We start from the raw sequence: 21092 nt of genomic DNA, 5'->3' as shown, positions 1-21092 counted from the left end.
AATCAAAACTATTCATTATAAAACAATCATTGTGGCTAATTCAGTTGTACAAAATCTCTAAACTAAACTAAAATGGCACATCTAAATCTATTGCTATCCCTTTCATAATGTTGCTTGCGGGAAAGGATAGCACCAGATTTAGACCTGTTAATTTAGTTTAGTTTAGAGATTGTGTACAAGAGAATCGGCCCCATTATTTACCAATACTTTCAAACCGTGTCGAATTCCTTTATAACATTTTATCGAACGCTGACGATATTATAGCTACGATCACTTTAGCCTATGTTTTCTAAGGGCCATAGCAGACACGATGCTTTTATTATCAGCGCTCTGTATTGAAATCGTTTGATTTAGCGACTTTTTCGATACCGCATCGCGTTTTGAAGACTGTATATTCGATCGTTGAATTTAAATAGGTACTAAAATAATATATAACTAGTCCGTACAAAATTACTCCTCATGCGCCATTTTTTAAATAGAGACAGCGAGCAAAGCAGGTGGTCACCTGATGTTAAGTGATAAACGCCACCCATGAACATTTGCAGCACCAGAGGAACTGCCGATGCGTTGCTGGCTTTTCAGAAATTTTAACTCTATGGGTCAACTGTCATGTCAAAAGTATACCTTTAAAATAAGGACTAAAATCGTACTTTTGACATGAAATTTGACACATGAAAGTTAAAATGAGTGCGCGTTATTATATACATAGCGATCAAGTCAATTTTGACTTGATCGCTGTGACTGGAGATTAGGTATGTGTGCGGTGTGGAGCGTTCAATCGCGGCATCGAGCAACCGCAGATCGCTGATGATAAAAGAATCGTGTTCGCTATGACCCTAAATAATGTTCTTTTAACCATGCAATAACTTGAATCACAAAAGGTTTCGTATTAAATGAAAACACAAATCAATTCATACTATAATTTATTAATAACGTAAATGAGTACACAATGCCAAAGGCTTTAAATGATTTACTTCATTCAACATTTTCCATTTCAAAAAAAATATATATTTACAATAGTACAGATAATCAGCTCTGTATTACCTTTATGATTAAATTTTCACACGAAAAAAAATCATTTCAATATTTACTTTATCACAAATCTCAAGAGAAAGGTCGCTGTGCACTCGGCTCGAAATATCTGACAATAACACGAAAATAAAAAATCTGCCCAACGGCGTTTGGGCTTCCGCGCTATATTAATGTGCATTGATTCTATAAAATGTGCCAAACGGAAGACATCCATTAGGTATAACAAACGTTATTATGTATTTAGGTATAATAAAAAATTTGAAAACACTAAGTTTTAACATTATACGTACAACATACAGATACGGAAATTGAGCACGGTAATTAGTGTCTAAATACTGGTCTATGCAGGGGTCGCGTGACGTCCGCGCTACGACAGGCACATCTGCCTACGATAGGCACATCTGCGCACGACAGGCACATCTGCACATGACAGCCAGCGGAACAACCGCCCACAACAAACGATGGAAACGCTAACTCGAGTTAGCTCGCGGGCGCCCCGGTTGCTTCTACTCACTATCTTGATCGGATGTACCTATCTCACACTTTGTTATGTTTTAATTATATAATGCCACAGTATCAGCTTGAATAAACGAAGCACAATGTCATACTCGGTGCTTTCATTAGAAGCGAAATGCGCTACGTAAATCGATGACATTTAGATTCGTAGACGTGTCCGTATAACGTATAGTATCGTATATCATTAGTGCGGTGGCACGACTACGATTCCAATTATTAAGTTACGGACCCGCGTCATTGACCCTGCCAATCTGAGTAAACTACGCTAACTGAAGTGTCGATGAGTGCAATTGACGAACAAGTGATACTTATTATCTCGCTACATTAACAATATAACCCCTAAGATCCAAAAAAATCGCACAACATGCGGCAGCGTCGCCGATAACACTATTTACAGCCAGCGCCAGCGTGGCGGCCGCGGCGGCAGCCACGCGCGTTTGTGCACAGCGGTATCGAATGAACGGTTCCGAATTGATTAACATCTCATAAAAAACGAGAAACAATTGTTGATACAAAATACACAATATTATCCTTAATTTAACGATTATTATATTTATAGTACATTGATTTTGATGAATTCTTTTCAAAACCTTATTGTAGCACACTAACCATTTGTCAGATATGTCATTTAAATTCAGATTTTTCTCCGAGTAACAACAATTTGGCTTAGATTATGAAACACCTAAAATCTTAATAATTCATTTCGTATATTCTGATTTATTTTCCAAGAAAATCACGTAAAAATGTTGAAACAATAACAAATGTAAAAATCAGCATTGATGTAGAGAGAAGGAAACATCAAGTAGACGGGGCGATTTTAGGCTGGACAGGGACAGCCAGAGAGCTCGCTTATCTTAAATCTAATCTCGTCCTGCCTCGAGTTTGTTTCAGTGCTTGTCTAAAATGCGCTGCGTCTACTTGGCACATTTGTGAAATTGTCGATTCCGCAAAATTATCAAAAAAAAAACCATTATAAAGAATCACATGTACTTCAGTTTCTGTACTTAAAAAACAAACTTGCATTACAAAAAGCCTACAAAATCAATAATAAACTAGAAAAACTAGATATCCTAAAATTATACATTCACGCATGAGTATTTAGCAATAAAGCACAAGTTTTGTTCGAAGCTGCAACATGACTACAGTAACGTATACCTAATAATAAATTTTAACCTAAAATAAAAAGCCAGTGGCACTACTAGGTGAGACAAATACCAGATCGGCAATCAGAAAATATGACACAAAATAAAACCTTACAACAAGTTCTAAATCAGATATACGAATGTATTTCGTAACTATCAAGCACCTTTAAACCTATATTGATTGTGCGCAAAAAGACTAGAAATCCTAAAAATTGAAATATGTTATGTCGCCCGCCTGGTGAATGTATATCCTCAAATATCTTTTGTAAATCAGAGTAACAAGCGAGCCAAACGTTTGCCTATATTTATACAAGTTAAAGCTATTGTAGACGGCACCGCGCTGTCTTACGAATTAACAACGAAGATAATAATATTAAAACGGGCAACATACGGTTATATTGATATGTCATAATGACGGTAAACTACGATACATGAAAATATACGGGAAAAGAAAACCCTTAAAGGCGGTTGTTCAGATAAAACAACAAAGGAACTTAATATCCTCCGGATCGGCAAAAAACATCAATTGTATAAACAACACCAAGCAGAAGTTGATTCAGATCTCCTGTAACATATTATTTGATCACGAATATATGTATATTCAGGCACCAACTATATCCTTATAACAAAATTAAAATTAAAACGAGCGTAATTACTAATTTGTTTTTGACCAAATTATATCAATAAACTACTCGCAGATTTTTTAAGTTTTTCCTAACTGAAAGACTATTAAATCTAATGAGAAGAAATAAATGACATGCAAAGCGCCGCAAACGTATGAATCGATGGGGTTTTGTGCTTTGGTATAAACGTTGAGCGAATTCATAGATGTTACAATATTTTACAATCCTAATGCAAACGTTAGATCTAATCATTACGATGTCTAAAGGGTTGGACCCGTACACATATTTGTTCCATAAAATGAAGGTATCATAGATAGATAGAACTGTTAGTAAGATACAGTAATTATAGTAGTATTAAAACATAATTACAAGGAGAAATCTCAGTGATATGTAAGAACTCCATGGAGTACTTTTCACTTAAACACTACATCTAAAGCGATATATCTATTTTTTCAATAAAATTACATTATAGAACTAACGACGATAAACAAGTCGATCCACTCTAAAGGACCCCCAAAGTAAAATCTATTATCGAAAGCGAACTGTGTGGATACTGGATAGAATATCAATTTTACATCTCACCAAAACGTTAATAGAATTCGAACCACAAAACAAATAACGTCAGAGTAGAATTAGATGGAATGGACTAATGGATAGATTTAATTAAAATTAAAAATTCAGTATTATCTATTTCAATTTTACTAGGTATCCGCTCTGAATGCTAAATCTCTGTAAATGTATCTATGGACGAACTTGAGCTAACTATAAAACCATAGATTAATTATTGGTCTCGCTCCATGTATAAAACAAAGCAATGAAGGCCCATTTCTCTTTGACGCTAGAGTTTCAAATTTCGATGCTCCAATCAATTCTATCAACGTTGGTGAAATGTCAAATCTTATACTAAGACTGAAATCTATAGATCGCACTTTGACTTTGCTCACTTAAGATTGAGTTAAAACGAGACAGATTTATGTGAGAGATATAGCTCGGTCTCTGTCTTAAATCTAAGCTAAGTCAGAGTGCGCTCTATAGATCTCACCCTAAGGCTACTCGCACAGTGTTCAAGTCATTGCTGATGAAACTGGCCATCAATGTTAGAGAGCTTATCACTCGGACTTTGTCGTTTGCTGGTAAGATGCAATCGTTGCAATCTTTGCGAAAGAATTTTGACATTATTACATATCAGTTCTAACTTTCGCAAGTCTCTCAGATTTTCAAGCTTGCGATACTTGTTAGGGTTCCGTACCTCAAAAGGAAAAACGGAACCCTTATAGGATCACTTCGTTTCCTGTCTGTCTGTCTCTCTGTCAAGAAACCTACAGGGTACTTCCCGTTGACCTAGAATCATGAAATTTGGCAGGTAGGTAGGTCTCATAGCAGACATTCGGGGAAAAATCTGAAAACCGTGAATTTGTGGTTACATCACACAAAAAAAATTAAATTGTGGTCACGAATTAATAATTAGTATTTTCAACTTTCGAAGTGAGATAACTATATCAAGTGGGGTATCATATGAAAGGTCTCCACCTGTATATTCTAAAACAGATTTTTATTTATTTTTATGCATCATAGTTTTTGGATTATTGTGCAAAATGTGGAAAAAATACGACTGCAGTACGGAACCCTCGTTGCGCGAGCCTGACTCGCACTTAGCCGGTTTTTTTATTTAAATCAAAGGGTTATTACTGTGATTTGCAACAGTCGGGTAAGTAACCTCGTATGTATCAGAATAGTGACGAGTAATACTAATAGGGATTTATGACTACTGTATGCAATGCAAACTCAAAATACAGTTAAGGAGATATAGTGTAAATAACAACCAAATTAATGGCACCAACATCTATTCGCACCACATTGTAAACGTTATTAAAATATACTTACTACAGAACAGCTACCTACTTCCTGAAAGTAGATAAGAGAATGAGTATTCTATACTAGAATACAAACAACTTTAACTTTAATTGTAGGGTTATACATATAAAATATAGGTAAAATAAAAACAGTATCAAAAATAATGTTTTACGATGAAAGAAATTTAGATGAAAAGTTTTGCTACAAGCTCGATAAATTTCACGTACCTAATCGTGAAATGAATCGCGGGATACATGTCTTTAGTAACAGTTCATTAAAAATTGTATTGCAGCGCACTACACACTTGGAAAGCAAAAAGGATCAGCAAAATTGAAAGTTTGTTGTAAAATGTGTTCGAAATCAATATTTACAATTTTCCTATGATATGCAAGAGCAAAGCTCACTAATATCGTTACATGAAAATATTCTATTGTCAATCGTATGAACGTAACAACTACGCTATAATACCGTACATTAATAATATGCAGGTATTAATTTTCACTCACGTGTATTAGTAAAATAGTAACTCTTACAAATATCTAAAAGAACGAATGCACTTTCCGTTAGCTGCTCGCACTTGTATGTATGCATTTCTCACAATTTACATTACTGTTCAACTTAATAAACTATTTCTGTAAGAAATTTTAATGACTTTGGTATTCATAAGTTCCGTGCCCGGGGGCACGTCGCCTGCCTGTCGACTGCTATCTAAGCTCACTTAAACAGTAATCGGCTAGCACTATTATTGATACCTATAGTTATTTTTGTACGTTTACAAAGAGAGTTCATTGTCATGTTACGTAAAAATGACGAAGGTAGTTACATATTCGAGTAATAAAATTCTACTTTGTTCCACTGGCTTAGTACGGTGCGAACCTGTTGTATCCGCTTCTGTACACGGCAGTCTGCAACAACGGAGACGAGAATGTTATATCATTCTTCTCTATATTAAACGGCAAAATAGGGGCCTCCTTCTAGTTGGAACTCGTATAAATAAAGGAACACGTATAAAAACTATTCTTACCCCATATCCCGTCACCGGACCTATTCCGTGGCCTAGATATGGGTCTGCATACTCCCTGCCGTATCTAAAATAAGAAAAATTACATTATTATCATCTGAGACACGAAGATTGATTCACAATATTTATGTTTGCACAATTTAAAAAGCTCTATATCATTCAAGAAATTCGAGTTTTAAAGGCCTAGTTACACAACAAAATCTGATATATCATTATAAAAAGACGGCCATGTGCGAGTCAGACTCGCGCAACGAGGGTTCCGTACTACTGTCGTATTTTTTCGATATTTTGCAAGATAAAACAAAATATTATGCATAAAAATAAATGTACAGGTAAAGTCCTTTCATATGATACCCAGTACTAATATACCTAAAAATACATTTAAAAAATTCAAAGAAAGAGCTCAATCATTGAAAAAAATTATCAATCTGTTAAAAAGATTGCAGCAGTGGACGCAAACAGGCTGATTGATGAATTGGATTGGATTGGATAAAAATATGACTGTTTTGCAAAAATAAAAAGATCATTTAAATACATTAAGACTAACACGATTTTGGGATGGGAAAACTTAAAGGTCGCGTGACCTTGAAGTTTTCGCATCCCAAATTCGCCCAACGCGTCTAAGTTTTCACTTCAGAAATAATAAGACAGAACTCACGTAGCGGCTAAGGGCGTGAGGGCGGTGGGCGCGGGCTGCGCGCTGACGGCGGCAGCGGCGGCGCGCGCGGCCGCGCCGTAGTTAGCGGCCGCAGCCGCCGCTGCCGCGTGCTGCGCCGTGGTTAGCGGCGACTTGAGCAGCGGGGCAGCCGCCGCCGCTGCTGCGGCCGCCGCCTGCAACCACGCCGATTCCTAATACGACCTCTAATGTATCATTTGCTTGTGCGTATATTTATTTTGCTGGGCGCACATTGGCTACTATCACCCGAGTCTCACGTTTCCAACAGCCATAGCGTCTAAAATCGGGTACTCACTAGCGAGCCGTAACAGTACACGTTACTATAAATCATAATATATACGTAGTCCGCGAGCCTGCCCCGAGCAAAACGCGCTCGTGGACGTCTAGAGTGACTTTATAATTTTTATGATATTGTTTTTACCTACATTTCAATGAAAATTACTAAATATTTATTATCTATTTGTACTCATATCAAAAATTGCGGAACCGGCAGGATTCGAACCTGCGTCTCCCCTGGGTATCGCGCCCGGACCCCCAGGGCCTTTAAATATTACCAAAAAACATTTAAAAGATGACGCCTATCTGGACCAGAAATGGAGCTCCAACCGAACATCGCAGTGATTGTAAACATCGCGTACCTACACACTAGATCCTCGTTACTATATACATGGTTACAGCTAGCGAGTACCTGGCCTAAAAAAGAAGCTCAAGCTTCTCTACGACAGCAGACACTGCTATCAAAAGCTCAGATGCATTCCTTCTGACGCCCGAGTGTCTCGATGAAAGTCTAGGCTGCTAAAAATCTGGCGCTTATGCTGCTGAAAAGAAGCAATAGCTCAGGCGATAGTAGCCAATGGGCGTGTCTCAATATTTAGTTCTGATTAATTTGTAACTCATGGAAATAAATTTACAAAATCAAACATAACAGTTACATCGGATAATTTGTGGCCTAAAACATGCGTTATGCATACAGCATCGATTAAAAAAAAACTTGACAACTAATGAACTGGCCAAGCTGTGACGACACAGTGCACGACGACGATTTGACAGATTTATTAATAAAATCATTATAGATTTTCTTGGGCTCAAGGAACCTATGTATGTCATAGGACTTAAAGAAAAATCCTGAAATCTATACCTACCACCTTACCAGATGTACCTATCTGACATTTTCGTTTTTTTTTTTTTAACTGATTCAGTGAAAATAACGATATTTTTACATTAAATTATAAAATAGCTTTCGATTCGATTATCTATGCATAGTACGCGACAGGTCGAGACGGCAATCGGGGTATGAGGCGGGGGACGCCCGCACGCCACCCGCACTATCCCGCACCGGGCTAGCGCGGGGGCTGTGCGGAGCGTCCCCACCCCGACTGCTATCTCGACCTGTCGCAGTTGTGCACTGTGATATACATATCTTTTGATGAGGATTTTTAGTTGTATTTATAAATAATATGTAAGTAGGTATAAAAATAACGTAGGCACTAAAACTGCAATAATAATTTGAACAGTGAGCCCACAAAGGCAACATTCATTAAAAGTTTTAATGTCTACTATTAATTGATATACCTACCGACATGTAGTTTCAGATACTTTAATATTATAATGAGTTTAATATAATATTATGCTAAATTAAATGGATTTAAGTTAGAGTATGTATAAATTTTTGAACGACGAACAGTTTAGAACGGGATTATCGATAAACCAATTATGTAGTTATAAATAAACCAAAATAAGATAAATAAAATAAATAAATCGCCGTATTTTATAATATACATTACCATGCAACGTTTCTGAAACACACCTACGCGTTAAATTGTACCATATTTCTGCAAATACTTGAATAAAAAAAATATAATATAATTCGTTAATTTCGATGCAGATAAATTAAAGATATTAGGTGTAGTAGGTAGTCAATGGGCATGCATTCCATTATCAAAATAATATAATCATGGCTAACACAAACTACGACGAAGTACTCGAGTGGTTCTAATTCACTATTATACCTACTACTAAATACTCGGTGATGTTAGTTTGTTTAGAGAATGACAAGTAATGTTCAGTGTTGTGGGCTCAGTGTTCTACTCGGAGCATGATGTAGATTAGTGTCTCGTAATCTCACAGCTTGCGCATACGCCTACAACTAAATCACCCACCACAATACTAAAGAGCTTCCGAGACGGTCACGCGGCTTGACGTCAAGCACGTAAATATTTGTTTTGCTTGATCAAGCTGCTTAATACGCGCTTGATGCGCCCATCAAGGGGTTTGATGCGCCCGTCAAGCAGAAAGAGACACTTTTCTCATTTCGTACGTGATCGTCGTACTTATAGGTACTCAAACAAAGTTATTTTTATTAAAATACAACAGCGATTTTATTTTCTAGAGTTCTGAGGCGTCTCGGTATAGTGAAATGAGTAATAGTAAACTTTTCCGCTTTGTTCGCAACTATAATTAATTATACTTCATGCTTTGTCCTCGGAATTAGATTAGATTACATTTTTGCTGTTGTTGCATAACAAAGCGTCGTTGTCCGCCATGTCTGACAGTTGACGCGCGAATGAGCTATGCTTGATCAAGCCGACACGAACGTCGCGTCAAGCAAAAAATATAAAATCGTATCAATCAGGCGTCATGCACGTATAATATGCTTGACTCAAACAAGTGGAGCTTGTAAACGGTCAAAATGCTTGACCAAAGCAAAAATCTACGTGCTTGACGTCAAGCCTTTTGACTGTCTCGGAACCTCTTAACGGACAAGGATCAACTGAACAGAAAAGCACCATCGCGTTCATCTGTTATCACAACACATTGTGCACCCTGCGTTACGTGGACGAATCAACGGGACCATACTATAATAAAAAAAAACAGCAAACAAAATCCCAGCACTTACTCCACAATGATTAAAAATTTATCAAACTGTACTAGCAAGGTGGAACATGAATTAGAAAGCGATAGGTATGAATATGGTCGCATATCGAGCGCGAGCTCTACCGCGCCACGTTACCTCGGCTGCGGGCTTCGTCGCCTGCAACAACACACGCACGGTCACCAGTGCGCTATCTATGAGATTTTATCTCACAAACGTACGCGTTCATAGAATTCATGCGTCGAAATACTTCAGCGTTGTAAAATAGATCTTAACCGTTTTATTTCAAAGCTCAAACTCGTCCATATACCTACCAGCGCTTCAAGCGGAAACCTTGCAAAGTTAATATCGGTAGTTCTAAATTTTTTATTTTAAATCAAGACAATTTAGGCCTATTTTACATTGATGTTATTATATTTCGACCCTCGATTTCTATCAACGATGATGAGATTTCAAATCTCATATCTACCACACTGGGCTCAGCGAAACACGGAACCACTGTTCACATCACATCTTAACAATTATTATTTTGTACTTAAAACCTGTTTGAAACCGTTTTAATTTTTTTTCATTAGTATGTCTTTTGAATGATATGAGAATTAGGTGGTCAATTACCTGGAGTCTGTAGTTGGAGTCAGCTGTAGCAGCTGCAGCTAAGAACGGGTCGTAATACACGCTGCAAATCAAAAAGTAACTATAAGTAATACTATCTATAATAGGAAACGAAATTCTAATTTATTAATATTTTAAAAATAGGTATATTAAATCGTTTATATTCTTCCACTATACAAGCAACACTGTTTTTTGGGCATATTAAATATTATATTAGATACTAGCTGCCCTGGCGAACTTCGTTCCGCCCAACAGTCGATTCAATTTTTAAAAAAAATTCCCTCCGTAAGAACCATCCTCGTACTTCAAGGAATATTATAAAAAAAGAATTAGCGAAATCGGTTTAGCTGTTCTCGAGATTTGCGATGACCAACACATTTAGTGATTCATTTTCATATATTAGATATTAAAACCTAATCAGAAATATAAAAAACTGGCTCTGGGGGCGCCACTAGTATTATGGTCTATGGTCCCTAAGTACCTATACATACATTACGACAAGGCTCTTTTAGCACTTGAATCACATTGACAGGGGGGCGTAGTTGTAGAAAAAAGGCTGCTAGCAAATGTTCCCGAATTCAACGGAATATCTTGAAAATGTCAATGTCGAAAATCGAGTTTAATTTAAGTTTTATCTAATTTTAACTGAATGAGAAATTGGGAAAGCCGTCCCCGTTTCCAAATCGAGAAAGAATAATAAAAACCATTTATGGGCCATGGACTTGCAACTTATCATTTTACCTGCTCAAATACAATATATACCTAGTGCAATTTAGCTAGAAGATGCAGACACATTTACGCTGTATCTATTATCAGGATATATTGTGATGTTATGTATATGGAATGGCACTAATATTTTAAAAGTATGTAGGGGGACAGCGCGTAGATAGAGTAATAAAGGTAGATGCAGAAACGTTTGCTTTCTCATTCGCACTAAAAAGAGAGCACAGATAAAGTTACTAATGTGATAAACAGAGACGCAGCTAACCTACTTTTTGTCCCTTATCGTGTAACTGGTTTTTTTTTCAAGAATACATACAAGAAGTTGCAAAACAAACTTTGAGAATTCGTGGCGTCTCATTAGTTAGGTATTTACTTGTTTTCACATAAAAAACGTTTAATACCAATATTGTTGATCGTTTAACACAAATATTGACTACGAAACAATGGTAATAATTGTAGTGTTATTCATCTTTACATCGTGCTATCGCTATCTCATACGCGGTTGCACAGTATTACATCTACCTATTATTCTATCTGCGGGACAGCGTGACATTTCACAAGATGGCGGCGTTAGTTCCAATTTTGGCCACGCGCCAAAAGAGCCTTGTCGCACTGTATATATTTTTGTCTTGTGTTAAATTAGTTCCACGGGTTTTCCGCAATATGGCGAGGTATTTTATTTTTCTGTTCAGGTTTACATGATTAATTAGATACGGGACTTTCTTTAACCCAAAAGTTGGTTTTCTGCTTGTCAACTTACTTTTAATATTTCATTTTCTGTCTTTGACATGAATCTAAAATTAAACACTGATTTAAAAATTAAGTATAGTTAAGAGCGCAAACTACGTGATAAAAGCGAGATGATAATATGAATTAGTACCTAAATTAAATACTTAAGTATAATATAATAAAACTTTACAATAAGTAGAAAACAAACAACATTGTTGCAATTGTTTTAGTAGAACTGTAACAAAAATAGTAAATCACATGCGTCGAATTATTCGGAAGATAGTAAGTAAAAAATTTCTAATAGAACATTGAAATTAAATTACGATGATATAAAAATCCTATCGAAAATAAGTAATTAATTTTAGCAAGTACGATTTCTTAAAGTAAATTATTACAATGTTATTCCTACATACAAGCTGTACATCAATATCTACACAAAGAAGAAAAATAACGGACTATTTACCGATTACAAGAAAGGTTACGCATTTTTCGCATAACTATCTAAAATATTACTTATTGATTAAAGCGAGTAAACCATGGAATGATATTTTATGAAATCAAGGAAAAATAAAGGCGAAAAATGCATATCCTAGCATATTAATGACAATGTGGTAAATTCGTACACAATCTCTAAACTAAATTGACGGTCTTATAATGTAATGCTATCCTTATTGTATGAAAGGGGTAATATAATATTGGGCTAGTCATTTTAATATACATAGTTTAAAGGTTGTGTACAGCAGAATTAGCCACAATAATTAATTAAAGTATCTAACAATTGAAAATATTATGTTTAGTAAAAAGTTAAAGGTTAGGTTCATACCAATCTTGTTAGTGGATAAGGAGTTGGATGTTTAATTGCAGGACCGCAGGATAGGAAATATACCAAAAGATATTCTTCGTCTCCTGTTCAGATTAACCGATTTTTTTATTATTATATCAGAAAAGAGATCTTTCACCAAAAAAAATGACACATAATAGGTAACCTATTTTATAGCAGCTCACTTTTTTATATATACTAACATTGATTTGACGTAAAGTTACTCCTTGCGAAACAAACGTTGTTCTAAATTTTAATAGGCATTTCTAATGTTTTTAATCAAAATAGGGCGACTTCTAACAGTCATTATTCTGAGGTTTTAAGGTTCCTTACCTCAAAAGGAAAACTTATTGGATCACTTCGTTGTCTGTCTGTCCTCTTTCGTGTCTGTCAAGAAAACCTATAGGGTACTTCCGTTACGTTGACCTAGAATCATGCAATTTGGGAGCTAGGTAGGTTTTATAGCACAAGTATCTAAGGGGAAAAATACGAAAACCGTGACTTTGCTTGTGGTTATATCACAAAAAAATTAAAATGTGTTTATGAACAAATAATAATTAGTATATTTTCAATTTTCAAAGTAAGATACCAATTAGTGGGATATCATATGAAAGGTCTTTACCTGTACATTATAAAACAGATTTCCATTTATTTTCCAGCATGATAGTTTGTGATTTATCGTGCAAAATGTTGAAAAATACCCGAGTACGGAACCCTCGGTGCCCGAGTCTGGCTCGCACTTGGTCGGTTTTTTTATGGTTCCGTAGTAAACAAGGAACCCTTATAGTTTCGCCATGTTCGTCCGTCCGTCCGTCTGTCCGTCCTCGGTTAATCTCAGAGACTATTAGTGCTAGAAATCTGTAATATGGCATGGGTGTAAATATTAATCACGCCGACAAAGTGGTGAAATAAAATTGTGATAAATATATTTTTTTAGGGTAGCTCCCCTATATGTAAAGTGGGGATGTTTTTTTTTCTTTTCTACCCCATAGCGTGGCGTATCGTTGAATAGGTCTTTTAAATATACTGTGGGTGTGGGAAGGGGAACACTATTTTTCGATTTCTAGATCTGTCCCGACCCCCCCCCATTTATCAGCCAAATGGTAGTATATAGAAACGTGAAAAAATTCACAGCATTAGTATTATATATGATCAATTTTAAAGGAAAACTATCATGGCTAAGTTGTGACTACGGAACCCTACACTGCGCGTGGCCCGCTACGCACTTGGTCGGTTTTTATTTTATCATAACAAGTCTTCGTGTAACCATTGTAGGTTGCCATAGATAGATCAAGATGTGCCAAAGTTGCTTTATCTATTAAACATAATATCTAATCTATTGATTGGATTAACCTCATACATTCGGTGAAGTTACAGGAGGCACCAGAAATGGTAATGGAAGGACTTCAAGGATGATGAAGACAAAAATATAGAAGCAATACTACGTACAGACTTTTACATTTGTTGCGATAAGTTTGCTTTTATACTCTTATGTCCGGTGAGATAAAAATATGTGCAGTGTGCAGCCACCAAAACATAATGCTATTCATTTTATTTAATTGTTACATACTATTTTCTAATCCTTCGCAAATACATGAATAAACACTTAGAGAACACACACATGTAAAGAATGATCAGTTAGTTATAGTGGTTACACACGCATGAAATAGGTGAAATCTGATGGTAACTTAGAAATTATCAACTACATAAACACAACAATGGCAGCGCTTTAATCACTTAATTGATATTTTTAAGAAAGTCGCAAAATATCGTGTTTATAATATAGTTGTTAATTTGCGCGTGAGGAGCGGTGCGGGGTGCGGGGGTGTGTGGGAGTGCGGCGCGGTGCGGTGCGTGTGAGTACTCACGGTGCGTATGCGTGCAACTGCGAGGCGAATGCGGCGGCGCGGGGCAGCACGGCGGAGTGGAGGGGGTGGGGGTGCGCGGGCGCAGCGGGTGGGCGCGGCGAGCGGCCGCGCAGCACGGCTGGGCCGCGGAGCGCCGCCGCGGGGGCTACATGCAACACACAACGAGCTACTGGCATGCGGGTGCGGGGGCGGGGTACCTGCGTCGCTGCGCGGCGCGCGGCGCCAGCACGAGCGGCGGCGCGGGCGTGGCAGCGGGCGCCGCGCCCAGCCACGGCCACGTCACGCCGGACACCCGCAGCCCTGCGCACACATCGCGCCTCTACATACCTACTCTCAGTTCGCTCTGACCGCTAGCGCTTACCGTTCCCTTTACTGTTCCCCGTCCATCGTTCAGCAAGCCGTGAGAGCGAGATGCGTCGTACACCGTCGCCGGCGGGCGGGGCCCACGATGCTATCGACCGCTTACGTACGAATGCGATACGGAAACCGATCGCGATCACGATCGATACGCACTATTGTATTAAGAATTCAAGTCAACTGTCTACAACTGTACCAAAATATGAAATTTTAATTTTCACAAGTTACTGCATCTCCAATGATCACAATTCTTTGACTGCGATAATATTAATATTTATTATAGATTTTACAGAGAAAGTATTGTGTAAGTAGGTATGTCCGTCGATGTATTTGTACACTCGTATTGATAGGCCTCGCGATCGGCTCCTACGCATCAGTGACGTGAACATTGCTCGAGTTACAATTAGTCGTATCAGTAGAACGCATTTGGTCAACATCGGTCAGTATAAAGAGCGACGTTTGGAAAATCCAATAAATAAATACCGGTTTAGGAGACACGCTGATGCGCTTCACGCTTAATTAATTAGATGCAAATCCAAAATGCGAATAAGTTATTGCCCAATCATTAATCACAAATAAACAATAAATCTAATGTTACTATTTACTATGCACTAGAATGCAATTCAAAATAACTAATATAATCGAATATTCATTATTCACATCGAGTGTACCGGAGAGACAAGGCCATGCCACATTACAGCACGACTCGAATTACATCGCGGAAGTAAATGCTCACCACCGTGCGATCGATTAAACACATACCTACTCTCTGCTCTAAAGAAGCATGGCCGTTAGGGTACATTTTTACAGATGCCTGAAATAATTCGTGACATACAACATCTCATCGAGCAAAATAGATCTAATTAACGATAGTCCCACCACATAAGTAAGAAAAGATCATGCTCGAATGATTGTTATTATAATAATGTAAACGCGAAAGCTTCGGTCGACAGGTGATGGATCAGTCGAGAAAGGGAAAGGGTCTCACCTTCGGGCCACTGGACACACACTGAAACAAAACAATGGGAAACACATTACAATACTGTTCTTCGGATTACGACTAAAGGCTAAACAATGATAACGATCCTAGAAGACATTCCCCACTAAAAAATGGAAAAACTGATAGTGCAAGACTGAATCGCATTCATTCCAACAAAGTTGAAGAAATAGGAAACTTTTATAATAAAATGAAAACTAATAAGCTGACTAGTTTAGGTGTTATCCGGAGACAGGTGTTGGGCAGGCTACGGAATTGCCGGAGACAGGCCGTTTGATTACACGGAAAAAAGACTTTCATGGAAAAAATTACGAGGGTTCGAAATAAAAAACCTTTTAGACTTAAGTCAAGACAAACAAATAAGACCTCAGACAGCGAATTATTTCTTTATTAAGTTTATTGACAAAGATCAAACGCGCTATTATAGGTTTTCGTAATCTATATTAATCTTCCGATTTTGACGAAACTTGATACAGAGATAGTTTGTAACCCGGAGACGAACATCAGCTACTTTTGAACCCGAAAATCAAAGAGTCGACCCTAAATCGACGCGGATAGCCGTGCCATCATCTAGTGATTTTATTAACCGTTTAAAAATATTTTTTTACATTTTAGTTATAATAAGTATATTAATTTCGAACCCTAACTTTTATAAATTATGAACATGATTAATAAACATTGCATGTGCAAAATGGGCATGGGGCTGTCTCCGGCGGCCGACGGGATCTCCTTTTCTAAGCATTCACCTAAGAACTAGCATTCCAACGTATCTAGGCAACATGTAACACGTGGAAACATTAACATGGACAACACCGATGTGTATAAGCCAGGACCCTCACCCAGAGTGGGAACTGATCCGTTTCTAGCCAGAATATCTGGATGGGTTAAAAGAGAAAATCCTAAGATGCATTATATTGTAAACACATACAATTTAATTGTAACTAATTGTTCCGAGAAAAGTGGTGAATATTCTCACTATATGACAGGTTGAGTGCAGTTTTATTTTTAATTTCCACTATCAAGGCATGGTTTTTTATCATTTAAAAAAAAATGTTTGCTTACCGTTCGGAACCGCAGGCGGTTTTTTTGTCTGTACTCTCGCTGTAGCATTATTAACCTGAATCAGGAAGCAAGAAATATATTAAAAACTGCAATTACGTTAAAACTTAAGAATCAGAGTCGGTAAAAATATTATTTTAAATGAGACCTTCAAATAAATAATATACTTTAAATGTTACATCTTTAACAATGTTTAGTAACTGAGCACAATTAACTTTTTTATTTTTATAAACCTTACAAGAATACATTTACTAACTATATAGAAATGCCAATACGGGAATCGAACCCTTAATGGGTTTATTGGTAGGTAAAATGGAAATAAATTGAAAAACTGTTATTTTTAATTGAAATGACAAAAATATTTAATCATACTTAACTTATACCTAAATATTATATAATAATAATAATAAATTTAACATCACCTGTTCACGCTTACGTCAAACGGAATTTGTTATTTGCACCCTTCTTCAATACGAGTATCAAATTTCCAATGCATAAAATACTCATACGAAACATTGCTTGTAAAAAGAAGTACTAATCCTACTATGTATTTAATAATCAGAATTTAATCATTAATCTAAAATAAAAAAATAAAAAAATCTTTATTTATCAAAGATCTATATAAAATTTCAGTAATGTGAAGCCTTCTGTAGTAAACTCTGATCTTACTGTCATTTTAGAAAAAAATCACATAATGGCATAATGGTTAGAAACTGTATGTGGTGGTAAGTGATGATGCAGTGTAAGATGGAAACGGGCTAACTTGGAAGGGGTTTGGCAGTTTTATTAAACCCTTATCGGTTTATATATCACATCGTATTGGAACGCTAAATCACTTGGCGGCACGAATTTGCCAATAGGGTGGTAACTAGCCACGGCCGAGGCTCCTAACAGCTAGTCTGTTTAGAGATCAGAGAAAATTTAGAAATTATAAATTTCGAAATTGTCCCTGCTGATAATTCGAATCTGGGACCTCCCCACTTATAAGACCACATCGTCGCCAGATATGGAGGAGGAAGGGGTAGTTGTACAATTATACTTCGTTGCCCTAGGGAGCTTACTGTTTTTTTTCCTCTTTCCGTTCATTTTGTGAACACAATTTGTGAGTTTTCAACTTTGTTCCTGCATTTTATGCATTGTAAGTTTGAAATCGGATCGGATTGTTCTTTGACCGAGTTGATTTCCGTTTGCAATAATTAAAGCTACGCGCAACTGGCGACGAGACGCACAGCAACGCTTTGTCTTTATATTCCGCTAGGTGTGTTTCGTTCATTCACGTTCAGTCCATTCGAAGTTAATCCCATAACGTATCTACTACACGTAGTACCTAACGGATTTGGACAAGCCCGGCGTTGCCGTGCCACCTGCGCCGATGTGCGCGAGCCTTAATAGAGAATAGTGTGCATGGTGTCTTACCTTAGCGACATCAGATGATAGAGACCGTTCTACATTCTCTGTGAGACTCTCTCATTCGATCGGCATATTAAATGACCGTCTAGAGAGTAAAGGGATAAAATAAATAAGGTTGGTATGTGGATTAGATGTTACAAGACGGGGGCATACTTAGTGCTAAATGCGGCCGGGCGCGGCCGGCATGGCATGGCAGTAACTACAGAGCAGACGAGCGCAGGTTGCGGTGGCGTGGGTGGGCGTAGGAGCGGGATGTTAAAGTTACAGTGCTACAGATGGTATTCATTGAGTCATGCACACCTCTATCTTTCTGCCCTCAACCACGGTGCCGTGAAGACGCTCTCGTGCTCGCTCCGCATCACCACTATTTGCGAATGTTACAAAACCGAATCCCTGCATGCAAGACAGACAAAACATGCATTAAAAACAGCGTCGCTCAAAAAACAACGTGCAACAAAAATTAACATTTATGCATTGCATATTTTTTATTGAATATTCTAGTGAAATAATCGATAGGATATTATTATTTTTCGATTTCGTTGATAGTTTGAGCGTAATCTAGCTGAATGGGTACACAGAAGCGTTTGTATTACAGTAAATTATACATAATGTCGCTTGACCTAGCAGTTCGATCTATTGGAAAGAGTTTGTATCACAGTGTAAAATATGGATCAAATGTCGCTAGGATTATTATAAAATCTAATATGAGAATCACAACTTTTTAATACTAGAGTTCTCATTGTAGAGTGTTAGCTGCAATTTGATCTAAAAAGTCATCGCTCATGCAGGGAATCTAATTTTATCTAAGTCAGCTAATTAGGATATAATTTGACACCTCATACTAACGTACATTAACGTACATTACAATAACGTACATTCTACGCGCGATGGTTTATTTCACCGAATGGACTGGCCTTTTATTTGCACGGCTCAAATAATTTCGGTATCACTCACAGTTCCCTATTTTTATCATATTTTGTGCAATATCTGTACAGTGCTATAAACACAGCAGTTGAACAATAAAATTCAAAGCGATAATAAAGATTGCCATAATTTATACAAGTGGTATTGGTATTTTTTTTAATGTATTTCATATAACACTATATTCATATAAAACATAATAATATATATAATTCATCTAAAACTTTAAAATTATTCGTGCTGAGGGTATGATAAACTACTATCAATACACGGTGATAACCCATAGAAACAAAAAGCAGCTAGCACAGCACACAATACAGTGGAAGAGACGAGTCGTGAAGGTGGCAAACATGTTGCTGATTGTACGAAACGCTTACACTTATAAAAGCGTGACAGCTCTATTATTTTTTGATAATAATATAATCATTCTGAGTGCATTTATTTATTATAAACAATGATTGGGACGTAGAAATAGAAAGCGAAAAAGACAGGAAGACGAAGAATAAAAGGAAAGTTTAAAGTAGACTGGGGTCGCGCCGAGGTGGGGTCTCCGCGACGACGACGACGACACAGAACTCGATCCGATAGGCGAAGAAGACGCTAATGACATTCAAAACAAGCGAAACTAATTGATGCACCATTGTTGTTACTTCTATGAAGTATAACTTGCGTTATCAATTGATTAATACGGTATAGGGTCAGCAAAGTTTACATGCCCAAATCTAATGAATTCTGTTCCCTGGTTAGGAAGCGTATGACTTGAAAAGTAATATTACAATAAAACTGGCAGAAAAAATTACCAATCTAAACATCTGGATTATATCTCAGAAAATTGCACCGACCAAGCTGCACTAACGTGTAAGTTATGTAATTAAAAGAACAATAATTTCTTTAACTACTCATTGCAAGAAATACGTTTAAAAATTCTTTACAGTAGATAGTAACAGGAAATATTGACAATGAATATAGCATGTGCCGTGTGGTCGGTTTTGTCGAAATTAGTGATGAATAATAGAGCTGTCCTAATTTAAGTATGATTTAGAAAATCAGCTGTTATAGTGACGATGCATCATTCTCTAATACTGCATATCCCAATGTGAGGCATTGAAGAAAAAATAACTTGGAGCTATTATATCAAAAGAGAAAAATACGTTTTAGACAATATGAGCGAGCATGGACTACTGTAGGGGCGGTCACCAAACTGACACAAGGAAAGCAGTAAACACGAAAAAGCGGTCAATCCAATCAATTATTGTAAAAATCATTTTGAAAAGTATTTCTTGCTATGCCTTACTGGTATAGGATTTTACATTTAAAGTGAGTTGTTTTTTGAGAATCATATAAATGTGAATAATTATAAATGATGCCGTTAAGACATTTATACCTGTGACTTGCTTTTAAAATCAAAAAATTTGGTATCTTTAGAATTATTATTAATAAAAATACGTACCTAAGGCATATGCTATAAAAAGCATGTCACGAGTATAGTAGAACGTTGTTTTTTTTAATTGCAATAGTTTTATAGAAATTATTACGAAATGATAATATACAATGCAATTAGAAATACTGCACCAAACGTTAAAATCAAGAATATGCTAAGAGAAAGAGTTTTGTTTTAATCACGAATATTATTAAAACTAAGCCCATTTGCCTTTTTTGTTAAACTAGAATAAGTTGATTAAATTGATTAAATTGAAAATAAATAGAGAAGTTTAGATTTTTCAAAACTCGGTTGTTACTTTGGTTTGGGCAGCTGATATAGGTACTAAAATTAACTATGAACCCTCCCTAGCTATTGCTGCTTTTTAAATTTTGAGGAAGACTGCCAACCCAATTGGAGGATAAGCTAAGAAATTGTTG

The 21092-nt window shown here is 36.8% G+C and overlaps 1 protein-coding gene across 13 annotated transcripts in view; it reads right to left on the bottom strand.

The window, feature by feature from the left end:
• Positions 1-906: 906 nt before the first annotated feature.
• Positions 907-21092, bottom strand: part of Rbfox1 (RNA-binding Fox protein 1) — a 73065-nt gene continuing 52879 nt past the window's right edge. The window contains exons 6-16 of one of the 13 annotated variants that reach the window (XR_011238488.1): positions 18612-18704; positions 16905-16959; positions 16682-16717; positions 15834-15854; positions 14489-14633; positions 10352-10412; positions 9875-9895; positions 6962-7019; positions 6847-6903; positions 6192-6255; positions 907-6072 (exon numbers count right to left, since the gene is read on the bottom strand). Coding sequence is in view for 10 of the 13 variants with exons in the window: in XM_069509129.1 (XP_069365230.1) it covers positions 6028-6072; positions 6192-6255; positions 6847-7019; positions 9875-9895; positions 10352-10412; positions 14489-14633; positions 15834-15854; positions 16682-16717; positions 16905-16959; positions 18612-18704 (714 nt within the window). In the remaining 3 variants the exon portion in view is untranslated. Of the gene's footprint in view, positions 6073-6191; positions 6256-6846; positions 7038-9874; positions 9896-10351; positions 10413-14488; positions 14634-14685; positions 14789-15833; positions 15855-16681; positions 16718-16904; positions 16960-18611; positions 18705-21092 lie in introns of all 13 variants that reach the window. The other 12 variants (XR_011238490.1, XR_011238491.1, XM_069509153.1 and 9 more) reach the window with 12 other exon arrangements.

This window comes from Maniola hyperantus, chromosome 3 (genome assembly GCF_902806685.2).
Source record: "Maniola hyperantus chromosome 3, iAphHyp1.2, whole genome shotgun sequence".
Classification (NCBI taxonomy): Eukaryota; Metazoa; Arthropoda; class Insecta; order Lepidoptera; family Nymphalidae; genus Maniola; species Maniola hyperantus.
The sequence above is the reverse complement of the archived record's forward strand: the minus strand, read 5'-3'. Positions and strand labels throughout refer to the sequence as shown.